This window comes from Sarcophilus harrisii, chromosome 3 (assembly GCF_902635505.1).
Source record: "Sarcophilus harrisii chromosome 3, mSarHar1.11, whole genome shotgun sequence".
NCBI lineage: Eukaryota > Metazoa > Chordata > Mammalia > Dasyuromorphia > Dasyuridae > Sarcophilus > Sarcophilus harrisii.
In genome coordinates, this window is record NC_045428.1 from 168,291,579 (window position 1) to 168,309,034 (window position 17,456).

Here is a 17,456-nt window from a genome sequence, read left to right on the forward strand (position 1 = left end):
TAGTTTTCTTTTCAATTTCCAGTAGATTTATAATCTTCTAGAATTTTCAGATTGTGCATTTTTTTTTTTAAATAATAATACTATCTGACATTCACAAATTCCTTGGAGTTTTACAAGAGACTTAAATTTTATTGGGGAGATGACATGTATACAGAAGTGTATAATATATGCATAAATATAATTCATGGAATGACAGAATTATTGACATGATATATTGAGGCGTGAACTTGGAGTCAGGGAAGACCTTTTTACTTAACAATCCATTGAGTCCTGGGCACATCACTCATTAGAAATTCCTAATTTTTTAAAGAGGGAAAAATAGCATCTCCCTCAAAAGATTATTGTGGAGGTCAAATGAGCGCTCGCATTCTCTCGCTCTCGCTCTCTCTTACACACACTCACACACACTAAAAACTTATTAAATTTATGCAAATGTGACTTAGTACAGTGGCTCAGAGGCCATAAATACTGTTTTCTTGGCACCTGATAGGTGCTTAATAAATTTTTACCCAATTGAATTTTATAGATGAGGAAGTTCATTCATTTGTTCAAGTTTTCGTAGCTCTTTAATACAGATAGTATTCATTAATGAATTGTTGTTTAAATTTGACATCTTAATCTCCTAGCATATATCATCTGCAGATCATGAGACCTAAATAAATAGCATTAGAATGTCGTGTTCTTAATTATTTGAGCATAATTTTATTTATGTTAAGTAAAAGAAATACCCAGATTGTACATTTAATTATTTCAGATTTAAGCCAGTGTCTCCACTAAATCCTAAAAGCAATCTGTCACCCTAGGGGGCTAACTGATATTTTTGCAACATTCATTATATTTTGTACTTTAGAATTGTTTCCTGTGAAGTTTTGGGATCTTTAATGCTCAGCTTTAAATAATTTTGCCTCTCTGCTTACTTTTCAAAGTCTTGGCTTAATCATGGCAATAAAATTGTAGTTCTGATTATTCCATGGGGAGAATCAGTCACTATAGAAAGTTGTTTTCTAAGGGCCAAAATAGTGTTTGTTTTTTATCAAACATCTTTTAAAATAAAGCATTTTTAATAAAACTAAATAAATATGTCAATACCCTTGTTTCCTTAGAATACAGTTACTATGTTTTAGATCAAACTTCTGATAGCATCAGTGTAAGGAACTTCTTATAAGGAAGCTCCTGCTACCAACTCAAACCATCAACTCTTATGTAATTGGGAGTCTGAGGATTACTTAGGACACTGAGAAGTGAAGCGAGTTGTTCATAATTGCAAAGTTAGAATGTGTTAGTGTCCAAACTTGAACCCAAATATTTCTAAACTTAAGTCCATCTCTCTATTATGCAATATTGGCTCAGAATTACCATTTTGAACACTATGCTATGTAGGAGTGAATCAATCAGTGTTTAAGTAAAAATATTTATTGACAATCTTTTGGTTTCCTGTCACTTTCATTTTTGAATTTATCCTTCTCTTTGCTTAGTGAGCCATTCTGCATATTGAGGAATTTTTAAAAAATCAGCTCCACAAAATTGTTAAAGTCTGACAATTTGATGAACATTTATTAATCACCTAATGTGTCAGGTCAATATTCTAACCCTTGGGGATAAAAAAACAAAACGAAACAGTTATTTCTCTCAAATACAATGCCGGCACCTAATGGATGTTTAATTAATGTTTACAGATTGATTTATTGAGTAGGAGCTCATGAGTAGGAACAAAATTTATGCAAATTGTGTATATACACACACATACAAATATATACAAAGTATGTGTGTTTAAGAAAAATATACACATATATGCAGAATGCCAAAAGTATCCTTACCTAAAAGACTTTTATAGCGAATTCACACAGGGCAAGTACTCACAAAAAGCAATACAAGGACACTCTGAAGGTCTCATGAACTTTGAAATTAATTGCATTACATAGGAAACACTGGTACAGGACCACCCAGTATGGTGTGCTCACATTAAAGAAGGCATTGAATTGTATGAACAAAGCAGAAAGAAACAAGATTTGCAAATTTAGAGAAGCTACTGCAGAAGCTCACATGGGCTACTTATGTCTGACCTGTGATAGAGCATTCTGAACTTGTATTGATTTGACTCGCCAGTTAAATACACTATAATTTGACTCTAATATTTATTTTGATCCTCTTCTAGAATGAAGGTCAACAGACACATACATTAAACATATACTATAACATATACACATATGTATACATAGATACATGTGCATGTATCTGTATATATACTTCAACACATATATACACAAGGAGATTTCAAAGGATTATTCATTAGAGTTGAAGAGGCTTTAGAGGCCTAAATCCAACCCTCTCATTTTGCAGATAAGAAAATTGAGGCATGGAGAGGTTGAATGATTTGTTTTAGGTGGTAAATAAACCATGTCTTCCTGACTACAAGTCATCTTTGTTCAGGGAAGAGGAAGAGCAGAAACATTCTATAAATCAGGAAAGATCTTTTGTTGGAAGTGATACTTTAGCTGGCTTTAAGATGTTAACCTCATAAGCTAAGTGTTAAAAAGTGAAGATGAGGAAGTGCATTCTAAATGCAGTAGGTAGAGTATACAAAGATAGAGATGGAAATAGAATGTCTTATAGAAGGGATAGCAATCATGCCAGGTTTTCTGGGTCATAGACTTTATAAAAGGGAGTAATGTATAATGGTTAGTCTAGTAAGTCTTAATAGCCTAATAAAGTAAGCTTGAGTTATATTGTAAAGGTCTTTAAATCATTTCCTTACTGTTAATGCCTCAGTGTTATTTATACTTTCTGAATTTTTGTGCCTCTTTTCTAGGGGTCTGCTCACTTTCTTCCCCTGTCATTGTGTCTGACTTAAGCAGCCTCGTTCCTTGTTCTAATTTGATGTTTATATTTTCAATGAGCTTAGAAAATAGATATCTCAACTTCTTAAAAGTGTTCATAAAATTTAACAAATCTTTAAGCATCTACATTAACACTGTGCTAAGCTTCAGAGAGGTAGTAACAAAAATAAGAGTAGGAGCCATCAAATGGAGTCTAGTTGAATTATTTATAATCCAGGACTGTATAGGGAGGAATAATAGGTTCCTCTGTTCTTTAGAGATGAATGAGCTGTAATATTTAAAATATTTAAAAAATTTATCTCTTTTGTTTAAGTTATCATATTTATCCTAAGTATCCCTTGCCTGTCCCTTCCAGGAGAAATATCCCATATCACAAATGGTATTTTTTAAAGAGGAAGAAAATCAGTGCAGATGATAATACATTTAAAAACAGAAAGTATGTAATTAGTGATACATGTAGATTTTCTACTTCCATGACAGAGTGGTTTGAACATCTTTTTCTTTAAATCTTGCTTGATCTTTATAATTGTATTATATTACTTTTGATTTTTTTGACGTTTAGTTCTTTCCATTTGCATTCTTGTAGTTGCTATATATATATCTTGTTTATTTTACTCTATATCAATGTTTCTGTACTTCTCTGTATTTATCATGCACATGTCTATAGGAGAATAGCTGAGGATGATGGAGAAAAGGACTGAAAAAGGAGAGAAGGAAGGAGGCCTTGTTTTGGTGGTGGGAGAGGATACCTTCCTTCAAACTTCCTTCATGAGCAAAGAGGGGATGGTCTGTGAAGGGAGGTAGAGACTTTACAATGGGTATAGTCTGGGGGATTTTGTACTTGAGAAGTCTACTCATCCTATATCCAGATAGAGGGAGTTGGAATTGGCCTGAACTTGTTTACTAGATCTGGAAGGCATATTTCCTTCTCTTGTTATACTATTTTTCTGGTGAATTTGCTTGCTTTATATTTAAAGTTTTTGAGTTTGATTATATTTAAAGTTTTTGAGTTTGATTCTTCCTGAAATCTTTGGTAATTTTTTCTCACTGATATTCCCCTATTCACTTTCAGACTGTCCCTTGTAATTGTGGGGTTGGAGTTCAAAGAGTCTTAGCCTCTTCCTATATTGTTACCATGATAAACCATGGTTTATCAGCCCAGGTAACTTACCAGGTGATTTTTAGATGATCAGAACTGGCCCTATGTGAATGTTGGTGCTCTTTACCTCAGGCCTGGTAGCATGCTACAGTCACATTGCCCCATTCCCTACCCTGCCCCCAGCATGATGTCCTGTCCCACTTATTTTGTTCATTAGTTCTCTAGTCTGACAGTTCAGAAAGCTACCTTGCTGGTGCCATCAGGTTGTCTCCCCTATCACTGGTAGTGCTGGGAGTATGAGATTGCAGCCAGTGGTTGTCATATTCTAATAAAGTTCTGCAGCCTGGAGTTGGGGTTTCTATAGCACTTGAAGGAGGAATGGGTAACTAAAACTGAGGGTGGGTTTTGTTGTAAATGTGTTGTGTACAGCACTGTTAAGAGGTGATAATAGGAGTAGGGGAGGGGTGCTGAGTGAGCTTGGGGTCAATGAGTATTAGTTCCTGGATTATTTATTTATTAGCATTCTTGTGGTTTCTGGGTGTCTTGGACTACAAAGACAGCCAAAGTTGTGTTGTTTTTGGTCCATGATTTCTATTTTTGGGAAGTTTGAGAGATTGGAAGAATCAGAGAAAATGTTTGATTCAATTTGCGATCTGAAAGTCCTTTTAATTTTGATTTTCAGCTAAAGTATTATATAAATATGATGACATTCCACATGAATGGGATAAATTGGTTGGAAAAAATGCATAATGAGAACAATGTACAATAATCTGGAAAAGATTTCTGGAACTCAAACGTAAAGGGCTTCAGAGGCCATTAGGAGAGTTTGTTTTATCCTAGAAACAACTTTGTCACTAGAACCACTTGAATGGTCTAATGGTCCACTTTGTCATTAGAACCACTTAATATCATTTGTCATTGTTCAGAGAATGATTAGAGATTGGGGCAGAGAGAGATAGAAATTAGGAGATTATTGCAGTAGGCGAGATGAGAAATGATAAGGACCTGAATTAATTTGATGTCTTAGTGGAAGAAAAGGGACAGATGAGAAAGATTTCAGAAATAGAATTGACAAGATGATAGAAAGAAGGGACATTTTGAGAAGAATGATTGCAAGCTCTGTTTTGGACCATATATAGTCTGAGATCTTGGGGCAGCTATGTGGCAGAATGGGATAGTTCCAGCCTTGGACTTGAGAAGATCCGAATTCAAATTTGGCTTCATACATACATTAATTGTGACACCCTGGACAAATCACTTAACACTTTCTGCCTCCGTTCTTCATCTGTAAAAATGAACTGCAGAAGGAAATGGCAAAACAGCCCTGTATCTTTGCCAAGAAAACCCCAAATGGGTTACGATGAGTTGGACACAACTGAAATGACTCAACAGTTTGAGATCCTTAGTATCTGTTACCTTTATGCTTGAGAAAAAATGTCTTGACATTTATGAATACAATCTTGAGTAAGTTGGCCATAATGAGCCTCAAATGATTAACTCTGATATCAAACGTGTGCTCCTTGGACATTGTCAGGATTATGTGAAAGTTTATTTGAAAATAAGTTGCTCTTACAAAGCATGGTATTATTTATTATTATTATGTTATTTTAGTGAGGCAACTGGAGTTAAACAATTTGCCCACGGTCACACAGTTAGTAGTGTTAAGTATCTGCGGTCAAATTTGAATTCAGGTCCTTTATCTCCAGGATCTTTTGCTCTATCCATTGTGCTGTCTAGCTGCCCCTGTGATATTATTATGTGTATATTGTCCTTTAGCACCTGGTATATATGAAGTGATACCTGATTTAAAAAAAAAAAAAAATTACCAGAAACAAAGAATTTTCTCTTAATTGATAGAGCCATCATGCAGATGTTGATACAATCTCTAATACTTCATTTTAAAATGTAAAATGCCACATTATGGAAATAATTTAAATAGATGTTGCTATTTTGACAAATAGAAATCTTGCCACGAGGATAATTGATTTCATTTGTCTTTGGAACTGAAGAATTAAAAGATTTTGAAGAGAATCATTTAGCATTGAACCTTTGCAAAAAAGAAAGTCTGTCTCATATAGGGAGTCCTTAGGCTCACTCTTAACTCTCTAAGAATTTCAATAGGATTGTGCCTCAGAGAATTTCAAATTGTGTTAAATGACACTGAATTATGTGAAACCTACTGTTTATTAGCTAGCATCCTGGTTCATCAGTTTCATAAAATAGACAATTCTCTGTGTTGGGTTGCTCTGATGGATGGGTATAAATTCAGGAGATTGATTATAGAGCTTGCTTATGCGTTTGCATTTTCATTTTAACCTAACAATGCATTGCATTTTATTGCATCATTAGTCTTCAGGAGGCCTATGAAATCAAAAGACATGAATTTTATGGTGAACGTCAAAGAAAAGAAGAGGAGATGAAACAGATGTTTGTGCAGCGAGTGAAGGAGAAAGAAGCGATCTTGAAAGAAGCTGAGAGAGAGGTAAACTGTTGGTTTGGGGTTTTGTTTGGGTTTTTATGTATCTTGTTTATTTCATTTGAAAGTATTTATTGTACTTTAGGAGTCTACACGCTAATACTTAAAGTTAAATTGTTGGCAAGCATATTTTAAATAAATATTTTGTTTGAAATGGGAAATTTGGCCCTTTAGAGAAGTACTCTTTCAACAACAGGTTCACTTGTATAAATGTGATTGTACCATATCATTCATTGGGTTATAAGAAGTCTTAGATATTTTTTGAAGAAAAGATTGATTCACTCTATCCAAATTGTTAAAAGTAGGGCTGGAAGTGATACAGAGAATGAATTGGAGAACAAAAAGGGGTGGTCAGGACACTTTCTGGAAGCTATTGGATTGGCCAAGAAGTGTGGTAATAGGAGAACAGGTAGAATTATTTGGATTTGTCAGAATTTGATCTCTGATTGGGAGAGACAATTCAAAGGCAACATTAAGTTTGTGAATCTTGGAGAAATAGTTGTCAGAATGAGGAGCAGATTTAGAAGGAAAGATAAAGTTGGTTTTACAGATATTGAGCTTGAAATGCTTATCTAAATGGAGATGTCTTATAGACCAAAGTTTCTTAAACTGTGGTTCACGACCCCACGAAGGTTCCTGTAATTAAATATGGGGGTCATAAAATTATGATTATTAATAAATGTTTGATTTGTATACCTATATACCTGGAGTTGCATAAAAATTTCTTGGGCAAAAAAGGAGTGGTAGTGGGAAAAGTTTAAGCTGCTTTATTATAGATAACTAGAAGTAAATGTGAATCTGGAACTCAGAAGAGAGTTGGTCTGAATTTTTAGCTGTGTGTTATCTGCATAGAGCACCAGGCCTGGTAAGTCACATAACCCTGTTTGCTTGTTTCCTCATCAGAAGAGGAGGAGGAAAATATAAACCATTCTTGTACCTTTGCCAAGAAAACTCTAAATGGGGTCATGAAGAGTAGAACATGACTGAAAAAGACTGAACAACAAAAGAATTGCCTGCATAGAGGTGATAATTGAAACTATAGCAAATGGGACACAATTGGGTGCAGTGGAAGCAATTTTGGATTCCAAAGCTGAAGTTCCTTATTGTGATCTATCATCTCAAACTTGTGAAGGAAAAGCCAAGGAGTAACCCTTTTAAGGAGGTCTGCTTTAAATGATCAGGAGAGTAAAAGGAGATAGGGTCTCTAGAAAAAAAGGTCTGTTTTGAGAAAAATGTTATTAATATATTAGAATCTGATCTCTGGAATTACTGATGGTCATTACATTGATCTGGATTTGTTTTCTTGGTTCTGTTTCTGTTCTACTCTGTCTATCCAATATGCTTCTCTGAAATGATCCCCTTCATCATTTCTTATGGCACAGTAATATTCCATTATATTTATATACCCCAAGTTCAACCATTCCCCTACTGATAAATATCCTTTTAGATTATAGTTCTTTGTTACTACAAAAAGAATAAATAGAAATATATTTTTATGTCTGGATCAAAGAGAATGTATGATTTAATAACTTTTGGGGAATTGTTCCAAATGGTTTTCCAGAATGACTGGAACATTTCTCTAAGTTAATGACTTAGAGCACTTTTGAATAGGGATGTGAAAAGCTTAATTTCTTCTTTTGACCCCTCATCAAAGAAACTTGCTACAAAGATTTTTCCTCCCTCTATTACCCATTTCCTTTCTGACTTTAACTGTCTTACTTTTGTTTGTTATATAAAATAAAATCCTTTGATTTTTCTGACACTGAATAAGTAAATTAATAGCTGTAGTATTGGCATTTTTATTATATTGGTTTAACTTAACCCTATTAATCAGTTCTTTCAGGAGTAATAGCTTTAACCTGAATAAGTCTATTTTGTATTACAAAACATATTGCTGTTGACAGAGTGTTTGAGTAAGGAGAGGAATTTATGAACCTAAATAAGAGTCATTGTTCTTTGAGGAAGCACTTTTTCACAATTTTATATAGTCCTATGAAGTGGTGCATAGTTTTTCTTCAAGTTGAATGATATTTTAGATGCAATAAAGATACTTGCTACTGTACAGAATCCTCTTTAAATAATTTCAGAAAATAAATCATTTTTTAATATCTTTGTTTTAATTGGGATTTTTGCTTACACATTTCATTTAGATTTATATAAAGCAAGCCACATAAGGCAAGCCAAAATTGTTTCTGTACAATGACTTTGTGCTTTATGGTAGTATAAATAATTTAGCTGCTTTTACTTTTTATTATTTATAATTTACCAATTTGTAATTTACCTGTGATGAATTTAATTAGTGGACACTGTTGATTATACAGATCTCACTGTAGTGAGACAGTGAAATAAGACAATTCCAATTTATTTGAATATTTATAACTACTTCTTTTAAAACTCTTCCTTAAAGAACTTTTAAACTTTCTCTAAGCCATTTTCATGTGTTAGAGCATTGACAAGGGAGTTGAGAGTCTGTCTTTATCATATAAACTTGAGGAGGAATGTCACTTCAGTTGTCTGCATAACGGTTTTCCTAACCCCTACAAATGAAGAGGTTAGACTGCATGGTCTCCGAGATCCTTTTCATCTCTAGAGTGCTATAATTTTAAGTGGGATTCACTCAAGTCTTCTTATCCAGTTGATGTGTCCTAGTCAGGGAAAAGGAGAGATTCCATTTTTTTTCCTATTGTTATCCTCCTTGCTTAAATGAAGGCTAGGAAGAATCCTGGAATCTTGACGTAGAGTTAATGTACTAGATTAGGGTGGAATTAGGAGATCTGTTCCTTCAGTAATTTCTTGGGAGTGAAACTAATTTAACTTTTTTTTTTTTAATAAATTTTTATTGATATCTTTTGTTTTTACATTATCTATATTTTTATAGAGTTATATATGAAAGAGACCATATAATCCTAACTTCTCATTTTGCTGCTGAGAACCGCACATCCAAAGAGACTAAGTAGTAATATACTTAAGTTATATAATTTTTAAGTTTTTATTTCATTGATACATTCTGGAATCCTTTGTTGTCACATTTAATAAAAAGTATTTCTGATGTTAGTACTAACAAACTAAGCTTACTGGTATAATGAAGTGTACCTTCTATATGGAATCCTTACAGGGAATGTAGTTTAGCTTTTTATTTTATTTTTTTTTAAACCAAACCAAATATTTTCAGCAGATATTTGAACATTTTCTAATATATTCATGATTTAAAAATAGCAAACATCAAGGGTTCAAAGAAATACAGCCAACATAGAGCAAATCACACCTTTTTATTTTTAATAGCACCTACCTCAAGGATTGTTGTGAAGAACAAAGAAAATAATATTGGAAAATCCTTTGAAAATAACAGAGCACTCTGAATATTAGTATTAGGCTTATTTTATAATCAAATATATCTTTAAAATAATCATAAAACATAGGAGGAAATTTTATATATGAATTTTTGCTTCAGTTGTATTAAGCTCTTGGAAAGTTGCTTGCTGAACTTATTCTTGGAGTTATGCTGCCACCACATGTCTGGTAATCAGAACTACATACCTCTTTCTTAGCTGCAAGCCAAATTTGAACATCTTAAAAGACTTCATCAGGAAGAAAGAATGAAACTTGAAGAAAAGAGAAGGTATTTGGATGAAGAAATAAGTGCTTTTGCTAAAAGGAAAGCTGCATCTGAGTTACTCCAAAACCAGGCTTTAAATGCTTCTGGTACCAGTGTGAAGAAAGAAAAGGATCGTAAGAAGTAAGTATTCTCTGAAATTTAGACCAATAATGTAGAAAAAGAGATGTGAGTCCATATGCCTATGACAAATTCAGACCTGTTAACTGTGCAAGCTTAAACTAAAATTGGAATTATAGGCTTTAAAGACAGTTTAAAGATATTTTTTAAAATGCAAGATTAAAAAGAATTTTATTCTAAAAATAGTTTTTCTGATATTTTACTGATTTTACTGATATTAACTATAAGAATTTTTATTCCAGTAAGTCTTCTAGACTGAAATCTGGTGCCATGATGGTAAACTTTTTGTTTGCTCATCAACCTTTTAATGAGACCGAAGGCCATATTGATAAAAGGGGGTGGCCACAAATAGTATCTGGATTTATCTTGAGGGTTATGGGTATGTGTCCAAAGAAAAATTAACTTATGTTCAATATAACTTTGGCATCCTCTCTGGTGAGTGAAGATTCTCTTCTTCATATTGTTATTGTTAGCATTTAAAATAACCCTCTTTACCTATAGAACAAGTAAGGACATTTTGGTGGATCAGTGGCTTGAAAACTGCCAACTAATTTTCTTTATTATTCTGACTGTGCTGCCCTATTAAAGTCCCAACTCTGCCACTTGACTATTGTTGTAACTTGGGGCAAGTCACTTAATCTCTGTAAGACCTTCATTTCCACATCTGTAAAATGAAGAGGTTGAACTAAATGACTTTGACATCCAGCTCTGTGATGCTGGGCTGTTTGCTTAATAACTACTTTGTTCTTAGTATGTTTGTCTTGTAGTAATGGGGAGAAGCTTGTAACTTTTTTTCCCCCTTGACTTTATAGTAAATGCATTTTCAAAAACTACATTATTACATTTTCATGTCTTGGTTGTTTTCTTGCATTTTTAAACAAAATTGGTTTCTAGCAGAGGCCATATCAAATATGTAGCTCTAGGCATTTGTTCTTTTCTCATATTCCACTCTTTTTTTTTTCCTCTTTTAGCTCCAGTTTTATGTAATACAGAAGTTCCAGATCTATGTAGCAAAGGTGATTACACAAGGGAAAAATCAAAGCCTATTTCTAAACATAATGTTTCCTTATGTAGTGTTTCTTCTTGTTTGTGCTGTAATTTTTTACTGTAATTTACTACATGTAAATTTTTACATGTTAGATGATCATAGAAACTAGCAGTTATATAAAGATATTTGCAATAGACCAATACATATGCCATAAGTACTGATAAGATTAGTCAGTACTGATAAGATTAGTCTTTATTGCTGCTACTTTGAAATGCACTTAAGTTGTCTCTTTGCATTGCCAAGTTATTGACCTTTTGTAAATGCATTTTACCAAAGACTCAATGCCATTAAAATACAGCACTCTGTCACAATACAAAAGCTGTATTGCATTTTTATTCACATGAATATGTACAAGAATCATTTAAAAAAAAACTAATCATTTTAATTGTTTGACATTTTTAGAGCTTTAAAGGAATAACTGAGACTATTTAACTACTTACTGGTTATAGATGATTGGTAAGGACTTTTTACAGCTGCATTATTCAATTATGGAATATAATTGTAAGCTCTTCTGTCTTGATTTGCCATCCTAATGAATGAGTACATGAGTAAAAACACATAAATTTGGCAACCTCTTTTCTGGTGGTTGCTCTCCTGTGCATTTTTGAATTTTCTTATTTTATACCACCTAATTATTTGAATACTTTAAAACCCTGGCATGTTAGGGAGAAAAAAAATGTGGTAAGTCCATAGAGGTAGAAGGTAATGCTTAATTAACTAATACTCACAAACATTTTACTATTAAAGACGTATACAAATTTTAGGTATCTGTATTCTTTCAACCTATATTGAATGTTTGAATTCAAAGTGCCTTAGTATCATGCCTAAGAAAAACATGATTTCTAACTATTAGTTAACAGTAATAACTTTTGTTTGATATATTTTTTTTTGTATTTGAATATCTTTTAAATAAAACTGATGTTTAACTCTTGGAAAATAAATTGATATTTTCAAAATGTGTCTAAATAACTTTAAACATAAGTCTTTCTGATTTATTCAACCTGGACTCAGTTGTACTTCACTTTAAGGATCTGTGTCTGTTTCAAAGAATACTTTTAACTTATACATGTTTGTCTTATCATTAGCACTTAGCATTTTACCCACAACTTGGTGTGAGGTAGAATGGAGAACTCTCATATGCCATTGCCAGACTGATACAGGCAAAGCCTCTCAGTTCATTTGCCCTGTTTTCATATCACTTTATATGTATTCTAAGGCTTGGTGTACTTCTCATGTGCTTAAAGGTAATAGAAACAAAGCAATGACTTTTTCACAGTTGAATAAAGTTTCCAGTTCTTTTAAGCTAAAGGACATAGCCTACCTTCTTATCTGTATGACATAGTTTAAATATACTCATTCTCTTGATTACACTAATGAGCCTAAATTTTCATTGTTTAAAAAAGCACAAGGGCTATTTAAAAATTTAAATTTATGAAACAAATGCATTGGTAAGTGTTTTTGAATTAGTGAAGCAGCTTCACTAAATTAAAGTATTTATCATATGTCTCATCACCAGATCACCATGAAACTTTTTCAGACTTTCAGTTACACAATCTTAATAGGAAGCAAATAAGATTTAAAAACAATTTGCATAAATCATGCAGCAAAAATGCCTATAGCTATGTGAGAAAATAACTCAGAGATTGATCAGAACAAATAGTAGTTGTGCACTAACAACTTTTTTTAAAATTATTTTTAAAAATTTCTTTTTTTAATTTTTAATAATTGTAACTTTTTATTGACAGAATCCATACCTGGGTAATTTTTTACAACATTATCCCTTGCACTCACTTCTGTTCCGACTTTTCCCCTCCCTCCCCCAGATGGCAAGCAGTCCTATTCATGTTAAATAGGTTACAATATATGTGTACAGAACTGAACAGTTCTCTTGTTGCACAGGGAGAATTGGATTCAGAAGGTAATTCATATACACATATAATACGCACATATATATGCATATAAATGAATTAAATGATTTAAGTATCTTTGCTGAGAAAACCCCAAATGGAGCCATAAAGAGTTGAACAAGAATGAAAAACAATTAAAGTATACAGGACACAGTATTAGGCAAAGATAAAGTAGAACAACAGTTCTTACTCCCAATGCATATTTGACTCTACTTTGACTCCATATTGACTCTACTTTGTAATATATTTTAGACAGTGAGTAACTTCTCCTTGTCCATCCCCAATTTATCCTTTGTAATCTTTGTTTGTTAGACAAAATAGTTTAAAGTAGAAATTTGACCATTCTACCCCCTACTTATCAAACATTAATGGCTTCCTGTTACTCATTGCAGCCTGATTCCAAGATACTTTTCTTACCTTATTATATACGTTACTTCCTTCCTTAAACTCAACAATTTAGCCCAACTGGCCTTCTTGCTGGTCCTTACAATTGAGATAGTAGAATTAAAATGTCCAGACATGAAAAGGAAATTAAAAGTCTAAAACCATCCATTACACAGAATCAAGTAAAGAAATAAGAATGAATTTATACTGAGGACTTAATGCTGAGTTGAAATCAGAGAAAATTTACTTTTGCTGTTTTTTGGAGTTGGCCAAAATCTACATGAAAGGGAAATGTGATTCCTGTTGAAAAGTTGTTATATTTACTTTCTACTGTAATCTGTTGTGTTCTCTCAATAAATCAACTCTCAAAAAAAAGCTATCTTTACCTAGCTCCATATGTGAAATTGACTAAATAACTACTAATCAAGAATTATCATGTACAGATCTTCCCTACTTTCCAAAAAATAAGATTTCTTTGGAAAATAATGAAATAGTCAATCATACTGTTTTTAATGGTCATAATAAAATCATTTAATGGTATATAATGGTAATTTAATGGTATAATAAAATTATGTTAAAATTTAAATGTTTTTCATCTTTAAAATCTTATTTTATAGGGTAAATACAGTCTTATCTTCAACTTTTATGGGGTAGCATCATAAAGTTCCTAGAAAATGGTGCAAAAGTAAAAAAATATGAATATTGATATATTGAAACAGGGGATTGGATTCCCATGATCACCATATAGACCATCAGAGATTACTACTGAAAATAAAAATTGTGATGATGTATGTTTTTTTCTAACACAGTAACCATGAAATAACCCACAAAATGCTATACATAAATTAGCACATAATATATATATATATATATATATATAAATTCTGATGCTGTGTGTCTGTATATATATATGCATATATAAAATTCTGATGTACATTTTTTCTAACATAGTAACCATGAAATAATATATATATATATATATATATATATATATATTAGTTATCAATTCCCTAGAAGTTGTGATCTTTTGTGCTGTAATTTCAATTAAAAAGCAAAACCAAACATTGATTTAAGACAGTATTCTACTGTTGTAAACTTCTCCGGAGGTTGCAAACTGCCAAGGTCTCAACAATACCGTTGATGCTCCAAATGAATGGGGCACAAGACCAATAAAGTATATGATAGGATTCCAACAGCTCCCCAAACTTACATTGTGTCTCTCTTTTTTTTTAATTTTTTTTATTTTTTTTGCCACTAGTGCATACAGCCACAACTGTGTGGTTGCCAATGTGAAAGTGAAAATGAGATTACTAATAAAATCATGCAAATGCTTGAAGTCATGAAGTTAAATGAATGAATGTTGAGGGATGACTGAATATTAGTATGATAGTTTACATATAGAATTCATGTGCATAAATTCAGATATTCAAGTTTTTATTGATGACAACCAAGGAGAACATTTTCTAGAGCAAAAGAAAGTTTTGTCCTGGATATCAAGATTGTCAATCATCCAATTAAGCATTACAAACAAATATAAAGAATAAAACCATTCCTACTCTCAATGATTTCATATTCTTATAGGAGAGACAGCAAATATTTAAGTCAAGTCAAAAAATATATAAAGTTGTTTTGGAAGGATCGCTAGCTAGCACTTGGAGGAGGGATGATCAGAAAGAATTTAATGTAGAAGATAGTAATTCAATTGTGTCTTAGATAGGGACTCTGAGATGAGGATAATCTAAGTATAAGGCACAATCTCAGAACCCCAACATGGATTGGTTAATATCTAACAGCGAGGGATGTGAGATGCTTTTTGAGCTCTAGGACAATAAGGACATCTTTATTCCAAAGTGGTTGAGAAAAAGGTGCAGAAGTACCAGAGATTGCCTACTCCTAAGCATATTTAATGCTAAGGAGCTCTAGCCTCTAATTATGGCAGCCAAGGGACAAAAATTTTGACAAAAGTCAAAAATATTAACCAACTTGGGAAAGCACTAAAGAAAGTTGACTCCCTAGGGATGTTAGATGAACTGGAATTAAAGTGCAGCTACTATCCCCAATAAAGATAAATGTTGCAATTGTAGAGGCTAGAAGCAGTCTACCAAGACTTAGTTAAAGTGAAAATAGTAGAGGGAGGAATGTGGGGAAAAAAACCTAAAGAAAGAACTGGAAAGAGAATGAGCTTGGAACAATAAGTACAAGGGCATATCCAAGAAAATATCTCCCTGAAAATTAGAATTGACCCAATAGAAAGTATTGACTTCATAAGGAATCACAGAATGTCAAAAGTCAGAAGATCAAAAAATAAAATAGAAGAAAATATAAGAAACTTCATAGCAAAAATAATTGACCAGCAAAACGGATCTAAGGAGAAAATTTTTAAATAATCATTGTACTAGAGGCAGTTAAGTGGTGCAGTAAATAGAGTAGCAGTCAGTCAGAAAGATCTGAGTTCAAATCTGATTTCAGACACACTTAACACTTCTTACCTGTGTGACCCTGGGTAAGTCACTTAACCCGAATTGCCTCGGGGGAAAAAAGGTATGTAATGAAAAAAAAATTTCAATTAAACACCAAAATATTCTGAAAACAAGAACTGGATGGAATTGAATCTTGCCCCCCCCCCCCAAAAAAAAAAAAAAACCCACTAATAGATGTCATTAGCTAAATTACTAGTATCATTACTAGTATTACTAGTATCAAAAATAAAAAGGAAAATTCAAAATGAAGAAATCATCAAAGTAGGAGCTATTTTACCCAATTATATGCCATCAAAACTAACTGTTATGCTTATACTAACCAATCAAATGGGTTAGAACTTCCCTTTCTCACTGGGGAAATCAAACAATGGAGTAACATAATCACCACCTAACCAGGAGAATTTCTCATGCCCAAGGCTGCTTGGCATATCAGTGATATTCCGTGAAGTAAACTTAAGCTGAACACCTTGCCCAGCTCAGAGAGAAAAACAAACTTCTTGGCTTCTAACTTATCTAAGGGGAAGCAGATGTTCCTGGCTTATCTAAAGAGCAGTAAATATCCTGCTTTCTGATTTATTGTATTTACAGATTTCTTCTCTCCAAACTGCTTATTTTCCATTTGACTTCTCAATTTATTGTTATTCTCTTAATCCTGATTTGCCTTAAATATGTATCAATACTTAATCCTTTCCCACTCCACTCTGAGCACATGAGTACATTGTCTCACTGTTCCAGTTTGCAAGCTTTTTCCTGGACAATAGATGCATTTATAATTTTTGTAAAACTGATATGACTGACTCATTTTGGGTCCTTCTTTTGGGGCCTGGGGTTTCTTCCATTTTAGCAGTACACAGGGGTTTTTATTTTAACAGGAATAAAGTTAATATAGTACCAGAAAACTTAATAAACTATTAGGCCATGATAATTTGTCAATTCCAGGAACTCTACAAGGAACAAAAGACCTACTTAAGAACAAGAGTTCCACTTATAATAATCTTATCAGTGCTCCTCCCTGTTTACCTCAGGGAGAGATACCTCTCCCTAAAGCCCATCTAAACCCTGAATTGCTAACAGGGACATTGCCTTTTGCTGGGATCTTATTCACTCTCATCAGTCCAATCCCATCTTTTCAGTCTTTTTATCCATTACACTCCTCCAAGCATTCTATAGTACAATCAAACTTGCACACAAATACTCTTATTTCCTATGCTTTTGCTCTGAGTGTAATCTATTCCTAGAATAGGCCAACTTGTCGTGAATTATATCATACCACTGGACTTAGATGGCACTGGAGGAGAAAATGAAACTGGTGACACAGTGAAACTGGAGGCACAACCCTCCCACATTTAAATCCAACTCACTTTCATGTCATGGCATTGTCTCCCTAATGTCATCCTCTTCAAGAATGAAGGACAAACTACAACCTCTGTGAGTAGAGCTAACCTAGTGGGGACCCAACTGGAACTGGTCAACTGGGCAGCACAGCCTAGGA

General features: G+C 33.1%; 1 protein-coding gene across 2 annotated transcripts in view; it reads left to right on the plus strand.

Annotated features, from left to right (window-relative positions):
- The window catches only part of SEPTIN10 (septin 10), a 53,749-nt gene extending 40,872 nt beyond the window's left edge, over positions 1 to 12,877 (plus strand). Inside the window, exons 9-11 of one of the 2 annotated variants that reach the window (XM_012546204.3) lie at positions 6,286 to 6,418; positions 9,961 to 10,148; positions 11,117 to 12,877. In XM_012546204.3, coding sequence (XP_012401658.2) covers positions 6,286 to 6,418; positions 9,961 to 10,148; positions 11,117 to 11,132 — 337 coding nt within the window. In that variant the 3' untranslated portion in view covers positions 11,133 to 12,877. Of the gene's footprint in view, positions 1 to 6,285; positions 6,419 to 9,960; positions 10,149 to 11,116 lie in introns of those variants that run through there. The other variant, XR_004232863.1, reaches the window with a different exon arrangement.
- The last annotated feature ends 4,579 nt before the right edge of the window (positions 12,878 to 17,456 follow it).